This window comes from Lissotriton vulgaris, chromosome 7 (genome assembly GCF_964263255.1).
Source record: "Lissotriton vulgaris chromosome 7, aLisVul1.2, whole genome shotgun sequence".
In the NCBI taxonomy this organism is placed as follows: Eukaryota; Metazoa; Chordata; class Amphibia; order Caudata; family Salamandridae; genus Lissotriton; species Lissotriton vulgaris.
The window spans coordinates 875,315,086-875,337,010 of record NC_141695.1 but is presented as its reverse complement, the minus strand read 5'-3'; the positions used below and the strand labels follow the sequence as shown (position 1 = coordinate 875,337,010).

At 44.0% G+C, this 21,925-nt stretch overlaps 1 protein-coding gene across 1 annotated transcript in view; it reads right to left on the bottom strand.

Moving 5' to 3' along the window:
• Nucleotides 1-1,883: 1,883 nt before the first annotated feature.
• Nucleotides 1,884-21,925, bottom strand: part of NMUR2 (neuromedin U receptor 2) — a 504,434-nt gene continuing 484,392 nt past the window's right edge. Inside the window, exon 4 of the mRNA XM_086928809.1 lies at nt 1,884-2,617. Coding sequence (XP_086784935.1) covers nt 2,358-2,617 — 260 coding nt within the window. The 3' untranslated portion in view covers nt 1,884-2,357. The remainder of the gene's footprint in view (nt 2,618-21,925) is intronic.

Sequence of the window (21,925 nt, the reverse complement as noted above, 5' to 3'; positions counted from 1 at the left end):
GCACAGATGCGTCACGCATCTGTGCCGTTTTTGCACCATGGTGCGCCGCATTATAAATGCGGCGCACCATGGGTGGCGGAGCTGTGGCGCACTGTGGCGCACATTAACTGGCGCATCCCTGGGGATGCGCCAGTTAACATAAATCTGCCCCTTTGTATTATCCTTAAATGTCCGTCACTGATCCTTTTTTCTAGGACCAACTTTGGACATGCAGTTTTGAAAAAATAGAATATTTCTTTATAAGTCAAGATTTGCTATTCAGCCACCCTGTTACAAGGGACTGCAGAATGGAAAGTATAAGGAGAGTTCTTGTCTGTAACATTGATGACTAACATTTTAAGAAGCATAACTATCACACTAAGGATTGTCACAGCACATGTGCGAGTGAAAATTGGACAATTTGAAATCCTTTATGAATTCTGGGTGTACAATATTCCAGTTTTTGGACGTGCAAAGAGATACCAAAAAGAGGAGTGGAAAAATCCAGTGAATAAAACAAAATACGGGATCCAATAGAATCCAAAAAAAGGAAAAACGCTGAGCACTAATTATGCCTCAAGCGGAGCTTGAGACAATCTCATCTTGGACTGGATGCAGTAAAAGGATCCTTCACCCTGATTCAGATTTAGACTGAGATAATTATTTTATTTAATTAATACATGTTCCACTTGTGCAGAAATCGATTTGAATACATCGAGCAAACAGCTGTGAAATGGTGATCCAACTCCAATGTGTCGGAGCTCTGGTGAGCAGCTGGGCCAGCGCCCTGTTAAACATAATTACACCATGGCATTCAACCTGCTTTAATATGCCCATAAATATGATACACCCAAGTGATCTAATGTTCATATTCATGTACTTTCAAATATACCAAAGCATCCGGCATCTACAGATGGCGGAGCTGTAACAGCAATACAGCACAAAATATACCAAGAGATAAAAGGCAAAATTGCTGAGTGTGAAAAATACACGAACAGTAGATGATCTGAGAAAACTTGAGCATCGACGGAGGCGCTTTTCCTAACGCAATCAGTCATTGTCTCAAAACTCCACTGCTAGGGAGAGGGAACTTTGAAATGGGCAACGTTTCTTCACTTTACAGAGCTTTTAGTCCTCTTTCAATGTGAGCTACTGTTACAGTGGACCTGCAGGGTTTCTTGAATTTACTCCATGACCACATGAATTGTCCTTTAAAGATACCACCTGCTGGAGCATGGCCTGAAAAAAATAATGATCCTGGTTCCTCTTGCATTAGTTGAATTTTTCAAGTTTTTCGCTATTTTTGGCTTTTCCGATTCTGTAAAGTCCAGATGTGTTTCCAGGAACTTCTTTTCTTGTAGAAGGTATTTCTGCTTGTCCCCTGTCTTTTGTCTTTGATCTAAGGTTCTTCCGAGGAAGGGCACTATAAGAAACAATACCTCTCACTGTGTTAGTTAGTGATCACACGGGCATGAACGTTTTATACAGTTAAAATTGGAACATGTATAAGAATCGTATAGGTGAACAATAGATGACCAGAGCAATATTTCAGTCTACAGTAGCCTAGTTTAGGTTTAATCTGCCCCTGGTTCCCCTCCACACCCCATTGGGAATCACCATAGCGAAGCATTAATTCTTGTTTTTAATATTCAAAGATTATTAATTTCCTAAGAGATCTCTAACTTCAATCGTGCATTGATGTTAGCCCTGAAATTATCCTACCCTCTGTTGAGTGCAGAGAGATCAGACTATGCAATCACTCCTAGAGCTTTTAATTAGATTGTGACATCACTCCAGGATACCGAAGCCAGGCAGTTGCATCACTTTAGGAACCTGACATGAAACTGCTGTATTTCTCCACTGAACTCACGTCAGGTTATGGAACTACTCCAGCAACCTGGCATCTGTCTAAGAGATCACGCTGGCAACCCCATAGCAGTCTGTGACATCACTACAGGAACCTGTTGTCAGGATGGCATGAACAATGTGATGGCGGACTCTAAGAATACTACAGGGATCGCGGAGAGGATTGATGTCATGCTCAGGAAACCAAACAATCTAAATATCATGTGGAACATTGTGTGCTTTACACGTGCCAACTACCAATAATAGCAATAACAAAATTTTGATGTTTACTTTGAATAAATATAAAATCGAATTTGAATAAAGAAGGGAACAATTGGAAAGAACAAATGAAAATGTATAACTGAGGCAATAGTGGTTCTTCGAGAGCATAAAGTGCTGGTGAAATGATGACACGGGTCGTGGATTCACATAGCAGATTGCAGTACAGACACATTGGTCAATTTTCCAGGAAGTCTCTTTGCGCTGCTTTGTTGCACTGTGCGAGGAGCCCCTCTCCCCCATAAACGCTGATGTCAGAGGACAGTAGAAAGATGGGAACTGCACACCGAGGTCCGATGAGTATATGGTGGGCTGGCTTCTTCTGTCCAGTCCACCAGTGGGCGGTCGCCAAGCATGGAGATGCCCCTTTGGGGAGGAAGTCCGCGCGTGGGATGCTTGCGGGGCCAGCGTTGGCAGCAGGCAGGGAGGAATGCCAAAAAGGCTGATCGGAAGCGTCTGGAGAGGAGGTTGTAGATTAGTGGGTTCACGGCTGAGCTCAAGTAGAAAAATACACCTAGAAGACATAGAGAATGGTAAAAGGTGATGCATGCAGAAGTCACAATTACAATACTTATCAACAGATTTAAGTGAGAGTCATGTCTGAACAGTCAATATTTTGGGGCAGATTTATGAAGGGCTTGCGCCACATTTACGCCGCCGTTGCGTGACGCAACGGCACGGAAACGTGGCGCATCCCTGCGCCCTATTTACAACGTGACGCATCTAGGAGATGCGTCACGTTGTACAGCACTGCGCCATGAGGAGGCGTTCCTGCGCAGGGGGGGCGTTCCTGCGCAGGAACGCCTCCTGAAAGTGGCTGAGTGAAATCTATGAGATTTCACTCAGTCACTTTCAGGGCAATGCTGCGTCAAAACCCTGCGCCTGCTTCCCTCGGGATGCGCCAGTTAACATAAATCTGCCCCTTTGTATTTATTTATTTTCTGTGATTGCTGGCTCCTGCTTACAGGTGTTTTCTCCACCAGGTTGATTCAAGGCATTAGGAATGTAAATGTAAATTGGAAGGCTGTAGGACGGTGGTAAAAGAGGTAGCCTATTCCTTACATGGAGAGAGTGTCAAGTATGTATTTGAATGATAGAATAAAAAATGTGGTCTACAGTGTCTTATGGGCTGATATAGAGTTTGACAGAGAAGGTAGTCCATCTCAGTGGTGACGCAGTCCCTTCTCCACACTGATGGTCTGCAAGTCTGATTTCCATTCTGGTGACTTTAAGTAAGTCAGGGACAGAGACTACTCCCTCTCTGACATGCACCGTCAGGCTGTCAGAGGTTTGGCCATTTGACCACCTGCCTGATTTAGAGTGTGTGGTCAAAGGGACATTTTTACTCACCCTCACTGACATGAAATGCATGGCATTAAGGGACAGTAAAATATTCAAATGACACCCATTTCCTGGGAGACTTATCCTACGTTGTGGGGGTCATTAGTCATGTTTGATGGAGTCTTTCACTGTGACAGAGGTTCCTATCAATGACCAGAGTTGCCCACCTAAATTCAAAGGATGAGCACTCCATCAGAGCAAAAGAGCACTTTACTCCATTGCCTTGATGGAGTACAGTCTGTATTCCAAAGTCTAAATCAGGCTGTTTGTACAAAGCAGTTTCAGGCCCAATGGCTGCCCTATGAAGTCCACAGGGTCTACTGGAGTCTTACCTTGCTAAGAGTTTTCCCTACCACGAACCCTTTGATGAGTTCTAAAGAATGCCTAGCCCAAACAGGGCCTTCCTTACCATGATGACAGCTCTGCTGCAGAACTTGTCCTGGCTTGTGTGTCTTAACAGAGGTTTAATAAAGAACTACAGTGATAACTGCATCCCATAGAAAGTGCCAACACTGAGTAAATGTTCCGGGACAAAGAGGCCTTATACTACCCAGCAGGCTGAATTGTAGCACTATGTTATGTTATATAAATTTATTACGCGCACGGCTACTCATAAGTGTCCCGGCGTGAGACCAGCAGGGTAAGGCAGTGTGCTTCAGGTGAATAAATGAGTTTTCAATTTCTTCCTAAATACAACTGGATCCTGGATGGTGCACAGGACCAGAGAAGAGCATTCCATGCAACCACCGCTTTCACTGAAAAATAGCTGCCCCCTAACCTCTGACGTTTAAAACGTGGGACCAGGGCAAAGCATAACGACGAAGAGCACAGGGAGCGCACAGAAACATAGAAGGATGAACGCATCTGCAGGTAGAGAGGGCCACACCCATGGAGTGCACGGTGGGCCTAGGTTAGAAGTTAAAATTTCACTCTGGCCGCCATGGGCATCCAGTGGAGAGAGCCCAACTGATGATGCACACTATCCGAGGCCGACAGACCCAATAGGAGTCTGGCTGCGGTATTTTGAATCACCTGTAATTTCTGCAGCAGGTAGTCTCGGATCCCAGCAAAAAGGGCATTGGCATAATCCAGCGAAGACAGAATCAATGCACAAGTGACCATTTCCCTCGCCGCAAGCGGCGGGAGGGAAAAAATCTTCTGAATGATTTAAGCAGGCCGAAGCAACCACCAGCCAACTTCTTGATATGTACTGAGAAGGAAAGACATTCATTGAACCAAACCCCCAGGTTTTTTACTGGTTTCCCAATTGAGGTCTGTAGTGGGTACTCGGGAGGCCAGGGCTGCTCTCTGAAGTGGGGTTATAGTTTGTGTTACTTCAGTCTGAAGCAGAGAAAAAAATATTAAGTTCCCTTCTATAGCCTTATAGCCGGCAGTGGCACACAATACCAGCCATTAAAGGCCTTGTTGGACTTGGCCCTTTGTGGCTAAAGTTCCTTACACTTTTTGCCTTCCTCCTAGACCTTTTTCTGACATTATGTTGCCAACTGAAATGCTTTGAGCACTTTGCCACTGCTGATCAGAGTCAAAGTGCAAGTGCTCCCTGTATAAAGTGTTATGGTAATTGGTTGTCCATAATTGGTATGTTTGCCTTACTAGTAAAGACCCTAGTAAAGTGCACTATGTGTGCCAGGGCTGGGAATGCAAATGCTACTCGTGGGCCTGCAGCACTAATAGTGCCACCCACACAAGTAGCTCTAAAGAGAGAACTCACGCCTGCCACTGCACACAGTTTGCTAACTGCCATGTTGTCCTGACAAGTGCACCACTTGCAAGGCCTTACCCTTCCCTTTCCATGCACATCAGACACCCCTATTGTAGATCCAGGGTACCCCCCTGGGCAAGGTGCAGTATCTGTGAAAGGTAGGACATGTACTGAGGTGTGTACCATGTCGTAACAGTGAAATACTCTCCATTTCGTTTTTCACTGTTTCAAGGCCATCTTGCCCATAGGACAGAATGGGGAAGGCTGTCTAATATGTTTCCAGACTATCTTCCCATAGGCTTACGATGGGGAGGTGATGTTTAGTGTGCCTGAACTCACAAAGTGGCTGATTTCTTTGTTCTAACAATTCTGTGTGTGTCTGCCTGGTTGTGAATTGACTGTCTGGATTTGAATGTGATAGGATCTGGGAAATATCTTGACCCAGGGGAGGAGGTAAGACAGCAACAGGCTGACCTGCATCTGGAGTGTAGGGGGGAGGAGTAGCCCCCGGAAGTGAAGAGGCTTGTGCTGCTGCCACAAAAGAAGGGCTCCACCTCCTGCTGAGTGATTGAGGAACCAGATCCCCACTTCAAAGGAAGAAGGTGTCACTGGCATGGAGAGCCCAGAACTGGTTTGGACAGGGGTCAGTGCCCCCCTGAACACAAAGACTTCCAATACATTTTGGGGTATAACTATCAGAGCTGAAACCCCTGGTGGAGTTCAACCCTACTTTTCATTTGTCTATGTCAATGTTCTTCAAAAATAATTTCTTGCTATTGGTCAGTCCTGCCTCTTTGTCCTTCCTTTTTATATTCCTTCCTTCCAAGGAGCAGGGACTAAGTACTGTATCATTACGCTTTGGTTGTTTATCTTTTCTTTGGGGGACTATTTTTTCTTTGTTTCCTGCTCTGTTACTGTTTGCATGTGTCTAGCTTTGATGTCATAGCTTCTTACATTTTATTATATAATTCCTCCCCACCACCACCTCTTAATGCCACCGTTGTGCTAGTGTAGCCTCCTGCTCAGTTGCTTGTATTTTTTTTAGACTTTTTTTGCAATTATAGATGTTGACCATCAGTTCTTGCTTCTTTTGGTAAGATAGTCATTTGGTTTGGGCTTCCTTTTAAGGGGAATTGGGGCTTATTAGAGCCTTTTTTCACTTTTGGTTGTAAACCCTATTGGGCTTCTTTTGGTAAGATATTCGTTTTAGGCATCCTTTTAAGGGGATTGGGCTTGTAATTGTTTCCTGATCATTCAGCGCCTGTCACAGCTCTCAGTTGGTTGTGTCCTCTGTGAGTGTTCAGCTTCAGGGTCACTTTTGGAGCACAGCGCTGCTCTCAGTTAGGGTACCTTTTTTTAGGCTAAATCTATGGTGGGCACAAATGATACACCAAACTATAGCATATCGTCTCATTCTTTCATTGATTATGAATTTGAAAATTCCCAAAATATAGACAGTGGACTGGCAGTAAAAGATAATATACCGGGAATAGATGTGGATGTGTCATAGGAGTATAAACGTAAGGTTAATTGTACGTTCTAATGTCTGTGAGTATTGTATTCTGTCTTCTCCCTCTAAGGCATTGAGGACTGAGACGGACTCCGCATTCTGTTTGAGACTGACCAGCAAGTCTACAGCTGGTTTAGATTTACCCTGGCCGGGTTTCCAGAAAGTTACGATAGATCAGCTGAGCTCAAGGCTTATGTATCCAAGAGCGGATAAATTTAGCCCGATTGAATACAAATAAAAGCTAAACGGCTAGATTCACAAAGGTGGAAATTCTTTATTTATGTATGATTTGAGTTCTTTTCCAACTTGATTGGGAGTCGCAGATATCTATTAAATAATCCTTTCTTTCCATCCATAGTCATAGTCATAGTCATAAGATTTTGTTGAGCGCACATATAACCCGGGGGTCTCGAAGCGCTTGCCTCAAATCCTGACAAACGTGAATGGAAAGAAAAGTGAAAAGAGTGCCAGTAAAGGAAAAAAAATAGAACAGCCAGGTTTTTAGAGCTTTACGAAATAGTCTATCATTAGTTTCCATGCGTAACTGTAGTGGAAGAGTGTTCCACAGAAGGGTGCAAGATATGATAAAGATCTGCCTCCGGTACTGGCAGTACAGATCTTAAGAGGGGTGAGAAGGTACTTGCTTGAGGGCTTTAGTGTTCTGGGCGGTTGGTCCCAGATGAGTTTTTTGGCAATGTAACAAGGTCCGTTCTATGGATAGTATTGTGGACCAGGCAAGTAATCTTGAAAATGGATGCATTTCCTGATGGACAACCAATGGAGAGCTCTGAAACTTGGTGCCGACGGGGTCCGAGTAGGTAGGTTTAGTACAAGCATAGCAGCTGTGTTTTGTAGCACCTAGAGTTTAGTGAGCAGCTCTTCCTTGATAGAGGCCATCAGGGCATTTCCATAATCAAGCTGACTAATGATGAGTCCCTGGACCAGTGGCATCTTGGTTTCAACTGGGATCCACTGGAAGATCTTGCGAAGGCTACGCATTAGTCCATAGCAGGTGCCCGTCACATGATTAATATGGTCTGCATGGAAAGGTAGTTATCAATCAGCACCCCTAGGTTGCGGACTACTGATTTGAGAGAAGGATAAGGGCCGAGATTGGGGGGCCACCAGTCATTGGAAAACAGAGTTTGTGCTTTCCCAAAAAGAATATTCTCCGTTTTATTGGCATTAAGTTGCAGGTGATTATTTTGCATCCAGATGTTGATGTCAGTCATGCAGTTTATAAAACGGAGTTTGGTGTCCGTAATGTCAGGGCCAGGAGTGATCACTAATTGTGTGTCATCTGCATACGACAAGGTATCAAAGCCATGTGATCTAATCACTCTGGCTAGGGGTGCCACATATGGATTAAAAAGTGTGCGACTCAAGATGGAACCCTACGGAACTCCCTTGTCTATCACATGATTGCGAGAGACAAAGGAACCCATAAGTATACTAGAAGACCGGCCAGCCAGATAGCCACTAAGCCAATTCAAGGCCATGTCCCTGACTCCCAACCCCCACAGACGATTCACAAGCGTTCCGTGTGAGATGTTGTCAAAGGCGGCCGATAGGTCGAGTCGGACCTGTATGGCTGACCGTCCGGAGTCCAAGGCATCTGAAGTTGTCAATTACCTCTATCAAAGTTGTTTCCATATTATGAGCCGCTCGGAATCCAAATTGGGAGAAGTCCAGCAGTTTATTACTTTCTAAGAAGGCTGAGTGTTGTTTGTTAATTAGTGACTCCAGAACTTTCACGAAAAAAGGGAGAAGGGAAATGGGCCAGTAGCTGTTCAGTTTTTTGGGGTCTAGAGTGTTCTTTTAAATAGGTTTGACTATAGCCCTTTTCCATTTTATGGGAACCGTAAAATGACATAAAGATAAGAGGAAGAGTTTGGCGACGCCTGTAAAAAGAGCTGGTCCAATAATGGACAAAATGTGAGGAGAGACTGAGTCGGCAGGAGAGCCAGATTTGATCTTAGAGAATGCCGTACTTACATTCTCTTGTGTCAATTCAATGAATTTAGTTAAAAATATTGAAGAGGATGCCTGATCAGAGACGAACCAACAATGCAAATTTTCGCAAAGCTGGTTTGGCAAAAGGCTGTAAATGGTATCGATTTTTTCCACAAAGTGTCAACCCAGTCCTGTGAGGCAGGGTGTTCGAGCTGGCAGGATGTGAGACTGGTGAATTCCTTTAATATTTTATAGAGTTCTTTGTCGGAGTTGGAGGCCTTATTTATTCTATCACCTATATAAGTTTTTTTCACTCTTACGATAGTAGGACAAAGATAACGCCTGTGGGTATGCTTGTAAGATTGCCTGTACTCAGGACTTTTGGAACTTCTCCATTTACGCTCATCTTTTCGACTTGCTAGCTTATCAGTTTTTAAGGCAGTTATGAACCAAGGTGACAGTGTATGATTTTGTTTACCTTTAGTCAAAGGGGCGATTATGTCTAGGACATGGAAAATAGCCTTTTCAAAGGAATCGACAGCAATATTTAAGTTGAGTATGTCAGTCAGGAGCGGTAAAGAGAACTTTATTAAATAATGATCTTACCAAAGGACTGGGACTGGGGGCTCCACTTCAATGGAAGAGCAATTGCGAAACAGAAGGTTGAGGGTATGACTAGTTAAAGGAGTGGGTCCAGCTACCAACTGGTAGAGTTCCCAAAGTACTTAGGCTAGAGATCAGTATGCTGGTATTGGTGTCAGATGAGAGTTCGGCATGGAAGTTGAAGTCCCCAATTTAAAGAAAATTGTTGGCTGCTAGTACATACGGCGCAATAGTCTCAATCAAATGATTGTTGAAGTTAGTTTTAATGCCGGGGGGCAGTAGACTAAGGCACCTCTCCAACTTTCCTTGGTAGGGTTCTCCATTCTAAAAATACAAGTTATGTATTATGTGGTTGGACTCCATATTACAGTCTGCATATGTATGTTTTGAACCACTTCAACCTGATTCTAAACATTTTATTCAATGGCAGCTGTTATTTATTGATTAGTAATGGCCCTAGAAATGCATGTTTTTTATCTGAGCATGTGATCTTGACAAAGGCAACAGACATTAGGGAAACATTGTTTGAAGAGGGGTTGACACTCGCTATCTTTTGTATCAAATTGGCGCTTGTAGAAAGTAAAATCCACTATCTCTTTGAAAGTAACAATCCGAGAACAGTTGTTGTAGTGAATTAGATTTATTCCATAAGTAGGACCCACGACCTGGTACATCAAGAGTATGGCAGTAACTGAACAGTAAAGACAGTGGACTGAAAGATGAACCATAACAATTACAGAATCTAGAATTTAAGAATACAAACCTTCCATAAAGAAGTACACTCTCTACACACCCCTCTCCTTATAATAAAACAAATAAATAAATAAAATAAAATAAAATACATTCAATAATAAACAAAATCATGAGAACGAACAGGATTTCTAACACGAGAACTGCATCTACTTGCTGCATGATCCCCAGAACTCCCAACAAAATTATCTACATTTTCAACATTTTGACTATTGACAGCATTAGCATCAGCATCACCACCCCCAACATTCAATGAAGCTTGAGAAGAAGTAGAATGCCCAATATTATTCTTCTGAGCCAGATTTGCAAAATCCAGCCAACTAGAATCAGATTGTTTAGCAGATCTGTCACAAATGATTTTCGCCTGTTCTTTTTATAATTTGAACAACTGCATTTGTGTTCCACCAACCACGACCCTGCAACATCACAGTCATCTTAGAAACTTTCAAAACTCTAGTGGGCGCTGAAAACTTTGATTCACCTTTCGCAACTCTTATAGGTTTTTTAATGATCACCCAATCCTCAGGAGACAACGAAGTAACTTTAACATGTTTTCTTAAATCAAAATTTTTCTTATATGTTGCTTGTTTAAGTTCAACCTGTTTTCTGACTTTGTGAATATCCAAACCAGAACTTTTCTCACCAACTTTCCCTTTCAACCAACCAGGGTTAAGCGAAGAAACAGGTTTTCTACCCCGAAGCAAAAAATAAGGAGAGACGTCCATGGTAGAATGCGGAGTAGTGTTGTAACTCCAAACTTTTTCACAAAGATACTTGCAAACATCCAAATTATTAGATAGCTGTTTGAACACCTTCCTTCAACAGACGGTTAGCCCTTTCAACCAGACCGTTTGACGAAGGACTATATAGCGGTACTAACACATGTTTCACTGAGGCACCATCTAAGAAATTCTCAAATTCACTTGAAATAAAATGAGAACATTTGTCTTTTACAGTTTCCATAGGCAAACCTTCCACCATGAATAAACGTTTCAGAAAAGTAATTACAGAAGAAGAATCAGGCCTCTTAACAAAAGAAAAATAAAGCCATTTTGAAAAGTAATCAATGATTACAACCAAATATTTATTTTCAGAACCAAGCAAATTAAAAGGACCTGAAAAATCCAATCCTAATATTTGCCAAGGACCAGCCGGCCAATCAACAGGGCACAAAGGTGAAGTAGATAAACGCCAATGCTTATCAGAACATAAACATTCTGGACACTTGTTAGCAAATTCCTTCACCTGTCCATCATTGCCAGGCCACCAGTACAAATCCTTAATTTTCCTGACAGTGCTTGAAGTCTCTAAATGCCCCTCATGAGCAAGTGAAATGATTTTAGAACGAATACCTTCAGGAGGAACCACTTTATCTTCCCTCACTAAAACATTGTCTACTATAGACAAATCTGCAGCCACCTGAGCAAAACACCTATCTTGCATTGACAAACTTCTATCACAGGGCCAACCGTGCACCAAGAATTTTTTAACCCTGCTGAGACAAGGGTCATTGCCATCTGCAGCTAACCAGTCAACTTCAGAAAGCTTACCACCTTCAGCCAAATCAGATATGGTAAAAACAACATCAAAATCATTACTTTTCACCTCAGATACACCATCCGTCACTTCTAAAGGAATACAAGACAAACAGTCCGCCCTGACATTTTTTCCACCTGGAATGTATTTTAAGTCGAAATTATACTCTTGTAATCTAGCCAACAATCGGACCAGCCTGGAAGAAGCTCTATTAGAAAAGCTATCCCCTAACATATAAATCAAAGGCTTATGATCAGTGAAAAGCTGAAAACGAGGGCCCCAAAGGTTCATGCGGAATTTCTCAACAGCCCAGCAGCATGCTAAAGCCTCACGTTCTATTGTGCTATAGTTAGATTCAGCACCATTTAAAACTCTAGAGGCAAAGGCTATAGTGTATTCTTGACCTCCAATCATTTGGCTCAACACAGCTCCTAAGCCTTTTGAACTAGCGTCTACTGTGACGATTGTCATCTCTCCATGAGAGAAAGCTCTAATAGCAGGTGCATCCAAAATCATTTTTTTAACATTAACAAAAGCTTCTTGCGTACTAGTTGACCAAATGTATTTAGCATGTTTTTTCAGCAAATCACGGAGGGGTTGTACAATTAACCCATATCCCTGCACAAAACGAGCATAATACTCACTGAGTCCCAAGAACGGACACAAAGCATCCTTATCCTGAGGCCTTGGCGCCTCCTTGATTGCATTAATTAAAGATATCTTAGGTTTTATACCCTCAGCCGATATATTGTGACCCAAATAACCAACACAATGAGTGACAAATTTACATTTCCTCTTGTTAACAGTCATACCAACACTCTCAAGCTTTTGTAAAACACATTCAAGAATTCTATAATGAGATTCAAGAGAGGCAGAATGTACTAAAATGTCATCCTGAAACGCCTGTATGCCATCAATATCAGAAAACAATTTATCCATAAGACGTTGAAACACGCTGGCTGCGGAAGCCAGTTCAAACGGCAAGCGTTTGTACATAAAAACTCCAAATGGAGTAACAAAGGTGGTTAGGTGTTGAGAGTCCTTTGCAAGGGGAATATGGTGGTAAGCAGATTTTAAGTCAATAGTAGTAAAAAATCTGTTACCACCTAAATTCGCCAGCAATTCCTGAATTCTTGGCAATGGGTGACAATTGACCAGAATATTACGGTTTAGTGCCCTCAGATCAGCACAGAGACGAATCTCGCGAGAACTCTTCCGTGCCACGACACTAGCCGATACCCACTCAGATGATTCCACCGGAGTTATGATGCCTTGAGAACATAAATCTGAAAGCATTTTTTTTAATTCATCACGAGCAGACAACGGGATAGGTCTACACTTCTGAATAACTGGAATAGCATTATCCTTAAGAATAATTTTGTGCTGAAAACAATTAACTAAACCAACTTTGTCAGAGAACAGTGAAGAATATTTTCCCAGTAACTGCGACAAAGTGGGGTCATCAGGTGTTGAGGGAACATCATCCGATATGGAGAGAATAGGAAATTCTCCCAACACAACAGGACCTGCATGCCCAGGTTTAAGCATAATTCCCAATTTGGCTTGATCCTGCCAACCTAAGATATCGCGGCCATTAACTGCCACATATACCTTGGTGTAAATCTGTCTTCCCCCTGAAATTGACAGAGTCTGAAAAAAAGCCACACATGGTAATATCAAACTCACCGAACCCTTTTGGATTAACGTCAGTAGGCTTGAGTAACACATTTGACCAAATTTTCTCAAAAGTTCTAAGATCCAAGATGGTGATCGGAGAACCAGAATCAGCCATGACATTAATATTGACTACTCCGATCATCATATTGCATAGAGGACCCTTACACTTTGTTGTATCAATATTCAGAGTGTTAATCTCTATTGTGGATAGGGTGTTACTCATAGCTTGGCACAATTCATCCTCATCAATTTCAACAGCATTCACTTTTTTCTTAAACTTAGCAGCTCTACATACTGTATTGAAATGTCCAATTTTCTTGCAAGTGATGCATCTATTACGCAAAGCTGGACAAGTAGGATTGTTACCATAGTGGTATTTTGAACCACACCTATAACAAACTGCTTTACTATCAGATGTGTTGTCTTACCATCAGAATGTGAACTAAAAGATTTAGCTTTAGCAGAAATAACATTTACAGAGGGATCGTTACCCTTAATACACTCTGAAGAATCTGTAGACGTAAGTTGTGTACAAACTTCTTGTGTCAAAATCTTCGAAGATACTACAGACCTTTCAATGCTGCGAGCTATGTCCATTACCTCATCCAAAGACGGATTCTTGCAGGTCAATATTCGCTCTTGGATTTTTTTATTAAAACAATTGAATACCAACTGATCCCTAAGCGCTGTGTCTAAATATTCTCCAAACTGACATTTAGCAGCTAAAACTCTTAACACTGCGAGATAGTCTTCTATGGACTCATCCTGCATTTGTTTTCTTTTGAAGAAAACATGCCTCTCCACCATAACAGAAGGCTCATCGACATAATTCTTTCCTAGTCTGGCTAAAGCCTCTTTGTAAACGCTCCATGTTTCATCACTAGATGGCGCTGTTGCGACTGGCAAATTATCAAAAACATCCTGACCAGCACTACCTAGATGATTAAATAATAAAGCTCTTTTTCTAGATGCAGGATACTTAGTAGCATCAATGGCTTCTAAATAATTATCAAAAACTCTGAACCATTTATGCCAAGGTACTGTAGGTGTACCCGGAACCTGCAAAAAAGGAGGAGGCTGCATAACGTTATTAGAGGAAGCAGACGACATATTTAAAATAAAATGTACAGTTGTTAAAATAGCAGAATAGAAAATACAATATAAGGTTAAAATCACCCAAAATAAAATGTAGTTGAAAACGTGTGCTTATCACGGAAGAATAAGCACTGAAGAAAATGAAGTCTCCAAGAATCGTGTCAATTTCCCATCCGAATGCAGTGAAGTGCCAAATTTGGTGTCAAAGTCAATTCCTCATCCGATATCAGTTTTGCCAAGTTTCTCCTCACGAAAAATTTAAAATGGCAGATAAGCGTGACCTTGACGTCCGGTACCGTAGTGTGTTGATGAAGAAGATTGACCTTTTAGAACGAACACAAACATCATAGGCAGGAAGCAAAGAAGCAGGCACGCAGGCACACTGAAGATCGGCTCGTGGAAAGAAGGTAATGCACGAGTTAGAATTTCAGTAGAGTTTCAAAAAATGCATTGTGTGAATGGCACTGTAACATCCAAATAAGTTTTTTAAACGAAATGAAAAGCGCTGAATTTCAAGATTCCAGAATAAATAAATCATGAAATAGTTATTTTCCAAAGTCGGCGGGTCTTCAAAAGCGTCGCCAATAAATGTAGGAAGTAAAATCCACTATCTCTTTGAAAGTAACAATCCGAGAACAGTTGTTGTAGTGAATTAGATTTATTCCATAAGTAGGACCCACGACCTGGTACATCAAGAGTATGGCAGTAACTGAACAGTAAAGACAGTGGACTGAAAGATGAACCATAACAATTCCAGAATCTAGAATTTAAGAATACAAACCTTCCATAAAGAAGTACACTCTCTACTTCGCTTTGGACTTTAACCCCTCCCCTGCTGATGACGGAACCGCTCCGTCATCAGCTACAGTTAAGCTGTGCTGATGACGGAGCGGTTCCGTCATGGCCCAGCCACCGCGCCTGCGCGGCGCTGATTTCGCGCCTGCACGGGCGTTCTGATGAGCGGGGCGGGTCATGACAAAACCGCTCCGTCACCAGCATAGCTCAACCGCGGCTGGTGACGGAGCGGCTCCGTCACCAGCATGCGGCCGCCCCGCCCCTTTAGCGCTGCGGCGGAATAGCCGCCACAGCGAAGGGGTTAAATGCTGATAACACAACAATCATAATTCTTTGCTTTTTTTGTAAAACGTGGCATTGTTGGGGCGCTTACTGGAACCCTTTCAGCGGTTGGCATTTCTAAGGTGTGTAGGATTGCTCTTGGAAGCCTGCTTTGAAAAACAATGTCTCTTATCTGACATTTACAACAGGGCCAGTTCAATAGAAGGCCAGAGATCCACATCCTATAGAGTCCCTAGGAGATCCACTCTCTTCTGGCCGTCAGAGGGACTCAAGAAGCTGGTGTGGCCAATCCTGGAGAGAATCCACAAAGTCCGGAGTGCAAATTAAGAGTCCCCATAATCCTGGCCCTACCTTGATACATGTGGGCCCTGTCTCAACTTTATAAGCCTTTACAGGTTCCTAAGAAGGCATTTAATGTTTTCCCTTAAAGGTCAGGCAACCACCGAACCTTGTAAATGTAAATGTAAATTGATACTTGTATAGCGCACTACTCACCCGCAAGGGTCTCAAGGCGCTTGTGCGAATACCGCTGTGGAACCCATCCTGGCTTTCCCTGTGAGGCGTCCACTCCTAGTCACACCCAAGGTGGAGGCCAGGCATCCTTAGCGTTGTGGGGGCCGTTGTGGAGATTAAGCAAGCTATTGCCCAGAGTTGCAGAGTGGGACTCCATGATTGGAATAGGCACTGAGGCGAGAATTATCAGGTCCGTGGAATTTTGAGCCCAAGACCCGCCGAGGCGGGGAATTGAACCCTGGTCCCGGACTAGACCTCTGCATCACGATCTGCCGCTCTAACCATTGAGCCACACTTCTCCACTTTGCTGTGCCACATCACCCAAACACCCTTGAGAGAGTCACTAACATGAACCAGCTTCCTGCCTGTCCTGGCCCTGTATAGCATTCAGAGCAGGATGGCAAATGAAAGTTCAATATTAAAACGGAGGCACATTGCCCTATGAGCCAAAATGCACCTAGCCTGTGTGCCTTCTGCTTCCGAACACTTCAAAGAGACCTAATTTTGGGGAGCAGAGATTGAAGTGTAGGCCCTCCTGTTGTTAAGATTCACAGCCTCCCTTCCCTCGATCAGCAAGTAATTTGTGCTCTATACATATTAAATAAATACATACACAAAAATATAAACATATAACTGCATATATACATCTATCCCATGGAGAGTACTATCTTGCCCCCACTCCTTCGAACAAGGGGGAAATGTTTATTCTTCCTAGAATGGGTCTAGTTCTTGGGGGCAATGATATTCCAGCTGGTGCAACAGAGCAATTGACTCATCCTGCCAGACAGCTCACAGGACAAATATTATTAAGGGTTATTATGGCGAAATATGCAAAATCTTACAGAATTACAATTTGACATCAGATTTGGATTCTAGGCCCAGCCATGTATAAACAAGGCAGCGACTCTGACCATGCCAATCTAAAGTTACAGTTTAATCACAAATGAACATATAAAGTGTATACTGAAAACATTACACATGTATACTCTTTACCTCGGAAGAACGTTGTCTCATCCACATAATGCGACTTGTGTGCAGATGCCAGGATGGGTCAGACAAAAGTCTTCTTGGCTTAGCTTGCATGTGTGCCATGCATGTGTGCTCAAGTGGAAGTGCAATCTACTCAGAGCCCTTTACTTCAGCTGTCCACAGTACTGGCCTTATATTAAGGATTGGTCCGGAGGTTGCAGCTCAAAAAGATTTACCTTAGGGCAATACAGTGGGGACACTCTAATAGGCGGGCCCAAAAATAAGAAGTCTAAAACCGGAAAAACTGGGGGTTTGCGCTGGAAATACTTCCTCCCCTAGAATAAATGCAAACATTGTTTTTCTCTACCACAAACCAACACAGGTGGCTGATAAAAGAAATGAAGCAAAGCAGTGCGCCCTTGTAAAAGATAATATGTTGGTACATATGGCCTTGGTGCGAATTAGCTCCTCCTGAACAGTTTAATAGTGTACCTTGAGTGTGGGACTCATCCAAGATCAAATTGCCAGCGCCACATTACGTTTGCATGAAGAAGGAGGGGGGGGGGGCTCTCTAGCGATCGCACAGAGAGAGAGAGAGAGAGAGAGAGAGAGGCAAAAAAGGACAGGGAATAGAGAGAGAAAAAAAGAGTGCGAGAGAGAGAGAGAGAGAGAATTCGCACTGAGCCTTTTAAAGATAAATGGTTTTCAGAATAGAAAAGACATTTACCCTCATAGTCACAATGAAACTGTATTCTCAGTGGCATACAGGCTATTCGGTGTGCGGGACATGGAGAGCCAGATCAAGGTCTGGAGCCAGTTTAGCTGAAAAGGGGCTTACTCACATTTAAGGAGTCATCAAGTGCAAATTTGCCAGCCTGGGGCAGACTCGGTATATCGGGTGTAAGTAGCACACACAGTAGTGTAGCTAGGGGGTGGCTGGGGGGCGGTCCGCCCCAGGCGGCACTATTTTTGAGGCGGCCCGTTGCGGCCACGGCGGCCTTTATAATTTATTTGGGAACGTGTTGCGCCGGAGCGTTTTTGCAGGATACAGAAGTGGAGGGCTCGCAGCTAAGCATGGGCGGAAAATCCGTTTCGCTCGCGGATTTTGCGGATTTTCGGTAAATTCGCAATCTGCGAGATCCGCGAATCTCCCGCAAAATCCGCAAATCCGCGAGCAGCGGATTTTATGGCTTGCTCGCACTGTTCGCGTGAGTTCGCGGCTTCCCAGTACAACTTCGCGCCCCGCGAATAAGCGCAAAATTTCAGAAATACGATCTTAGCAAAACTGAAACTACTTACCAGGTTCAAAAGTTCAGGCTCATCATTAGTAGCCATTTCCTGTAGTGCTTCCTGAGGGGCCCCTCCAGAGTTCAGTTGCCAGTTGCAACTATTATGTGACCCTGCTCTGAACCTCAGAATAGTTACACATATGCCACAAAGGTCCTGAATTACAGCTAAGGGAGACAAGCAGGAGCCAGGCTGGAAGTTCAAATCCATTAATCAGCCCCTAATTCATTATTGTCAGTTGGGGCAGGGCAGGTGTTGTAACTAATTTTGCAACAATGAAAGCACTTAGCAAGTGCAAAAGATCACTAATCAGGAAGCACTAAGGAAGCAGGTGCCAGCTAAAAAAATATTCTGTGACACATTAATCAGCCCCAAATTAATTCAGGTCACTTGAGGCAGGGAAGGTGTGCTTGCTTTGCCACAATAATGTACACTGACTGGACAACCAGAGGGTGCTGTGATGAAACAGAGGGTGGCATGGGTGGGCCAGAGGGTGGCATGAGTAGTCAGAGAGTGGCAGTGGTGACAGAGAGTGGCAGTGATGAAGAAGAGTGTCCCAAACAGGCTGGACACGTAGAAACAACAAGTTCGCGAAACTTGCGACCCGACAGGTAAGTTCGCGTTTGCGAAATTGTACAAAACCCTCGCGAACTGGCAGAAACCCGCGCGAACACACAAAAAAAAATCCGCAAATTCGCGAGAATTCGTGGATTTTGCGAATTGCGAGTTCGCAAATCCGCAAAATTCGCGAACGCGAGATTCGCAAAATTCGCCCATGCTTACTCGCAGCAGCATTAGTTCACTAGCGCCATAAGCCTAATTTCGTGGCGCGCTCCAAGTGAACAATCGTGCTCCCAGCAGTGGCGTAACGAAACATGAGGGGGCCCCCCTGTAAACTACATGGAGGGGGCCCCCCTCCCATCCTCCATGCCTGTCTAGAGCTCTCAGGCCAGCGACCCGCCATACTGCAGGGGATGCGGGCGATTGTTACGCCACTGCCACCAATGCAGCAGTTAATAGTAACACTGGATGGTGGAGTTAAAGGTTGGGCTTAGTCTGCCAGCAGGCTATCATAGGTGGTGGTCCATTCATTACAGGGTCCCTGCCATCAGTAGGCCGGGGAAGTTTGCCAGATTTTAGGTGGGTTTCCTGATGCAGACTCCTGTCATGATATACAACATCGGACCCACTCATCGTTTAGTTTTGACAAAAGTGCATTCACTGCTCCTTCCCGTTTCCGTTTTAAAACATTGGACAAAGCGACAATGCAGTATTTCAAAAGCAGATATAGCTACAAAGAGCATATTTTGATAATACATTTTTATTTTTATTAGACAATAGCAATCTTAAGAGGCATTGCATAGCTTCATACACACTTTGACCCCAATTCCATCACAGTCTCTCTCTCTCTCTGTCAGTCAGTATCTCTCTTTCAGTCAGTCAGTCTATCTCTCTCTGTCATTCAGTCTCTCTTAGTCAGTCACTCTCAGTCAGTCAGTCTCTCTCTCTCTCTCTCTGTCTCTCTCTGTCAGTCTGTCAGTCAGTGCCTCTCTGTCAGTCAGTCTCTCTGTCTGTCAGTCAGTCTATCACTCTCTGTCATTCAGTCTCTCTCAGTCAGTCTCTCTCAGTCAGTCAGTCAGTCTCTCGCTCTCTATCTGTCTGTCAGTCAGTCTCTCTCTGTCAGTCTCTCTCAGTCAGTCTCTCTCAGTCAGTCTCTCTCAGTCAGTCTCTCTCAGTCAGTCTCTCATAGTCAGTCTCTCTCTCTGTCAGTCAGTCTCTCTCTCTCTGTCAGTCTCAGTCTCTCTCTGTGTCAGTCAGTCTCTCTATCTCAGTCAGTCTCTCTCAATCAGTCTCTCTTAGTCTGTCAGTTTCTCTCTCATAGTCAGTCTCTCTCTCTGTCAGTCAGTCTCTCTCTGTCAGTCAGTCTCTCTCTCTCTCTTTCTGTTAGTCAGTCTCTCTTTCTCTGTCAGTCTCTCAGTCTCTTTCTCTCTCTGTCAGTCTTTGTCAGTCAGTCTCCCTCTCTGTCAGTCAATCTCTCTCTCAGTCAGCCAGTATCTCTCTCTCCCAGTCAGTCTCTCTCTCTCCCAGTCAGTCAGTCTCTCTCAGTCAGTCATTCTCTCTTTACCCCAGTCAGTCAATCTCTCTCTCTCTCTGTCAGTCAGTCTCTGTCAGTCAGACTCTCTCACTCAGTCAGTCTCTCCCTCAGTCAGTCTCTCTCTCAGTCAGTCTCTCTCCAAGTCAGTCTCTCTCTGTCAGTCTCTCTGTCAGTCAGTCTCTCTCACAGTCAATCAGTCTATCTCTCTGTCAGTCAGTCTCTGCCTCTCTCTCTCAGTCTCTCTTTCTCAGTCAGTTTCTCTCTACCTTAGTCAGTCTCTGTCAGTCAGTCAGTCTCACTCTCAATCAGTCTCTCTCTCTCTGTCAGTCAGTCACTCTCTCTCTCAGTCAGTTTCTCACTCAGTCAGTCTCTCTCTCAGTCAGTCTCTCTCCAAGTCAGTCTCTCTCTGTCAGTCTCTCTGTCAGTCAGTCTCTCTCACAGTCAATCAGTCTATCTCTCTGTCAGTCAGTCTCTGCCTCTCTCTCTCAGTCTCTCTTTCTCAGTCAGTTTCTCTCTACCTTAGTCAGTCTCTGTCAGTCAGTCAGTCTCACTCTCAATCAGTCTCTCTCTCTCTGTCAGTCAGTCACTCTCTCTCTCAGTCAGTCTCTCCCTCAGTCAGTCTCTCTCTCAGTCAGTCTCTCTCCAAGTCAGTCTCTCTCTGTCAGTCTCTCTGTCAGTCAGTCTCTCTCACAGTCAATCAGTCTATCTCTCTGTCAGTCAGTCTCTGCCTCTCTCTCTCAGTCTCTCTTTCTCAGTCAGTTTCTCTCTACCTTAGTCAGTCTCTGTCAGTCAGTCAGTCTCACTCTCAATCAGTCTCTCTCTCTCTGTCAGTCAGTCACTCTCTCTCTCAGTCAGTTTCTCAGTCAGTCAGTCTCTACTCTCTCTCCATTCTCTCTCTCAACTCTGTCCACTCTATCTCTACTGTCTCTCTCTCCACGGTCTCTCCTCTGTCTCTCTCTCCACTTTCTCTCTCCACTCTCTCATTATCTCTCTCTCCACTGTCTCCCTCCACTGTCTCCCTCCACTGTCTCCTTCCACTGTCTCCCTCTACTCCCTCTCTCTGTCAGTCAGTCACTCTCTCTCTCAGTCAGTTTCTCAGTCAGTCAGTCTCTACTCTCTCTCCATTCTCTCTCTCAACTCTGTCCACTCTATCTCTACTGTCTCTCTCTCCACGGTCTCTCCTCTGTCTCTCTCTCCACTTTCTCTCTCCACTCTCTCATTATCTCTCTCTCCACTGTCTCCCTCCACTGTCTCCCTCCACTGTCTCCTTCCACTGTCTCCCTCTACTCCCTCTCTCTCCACCCTCTCCCCCTTCTCTCTCTCTACTTTCTCTCCACTCTCTCTCCACTCTCTCTCTACTCTCTCTCTCCACTCACTCTCTCCACTCACTCTCTCCACTCACTCTCTCCACTCACTCTCTCTCCACTCACTCTCTCTCCACTCACTCTCTCTCCACTCACTCTCTCTCCATTCACTCTCTCTCCACTCACTCTCTCCACTCACTCTCTCTCCACTCACTCTCTCTCCACTCACTCTCTCTCCACTCACTCTCTCTCCACCCACTCTCTCTCTGCTGTCTCCCTCCACTGTCTATCCCTCCACTGTCTCTCTCTCCACTGTCTCTCTGTTAGACCTGTCTGCTTCTGGGAAGACTCTAACCACCATGATTTATTTTTGTCCCCCTTAGCCTCCC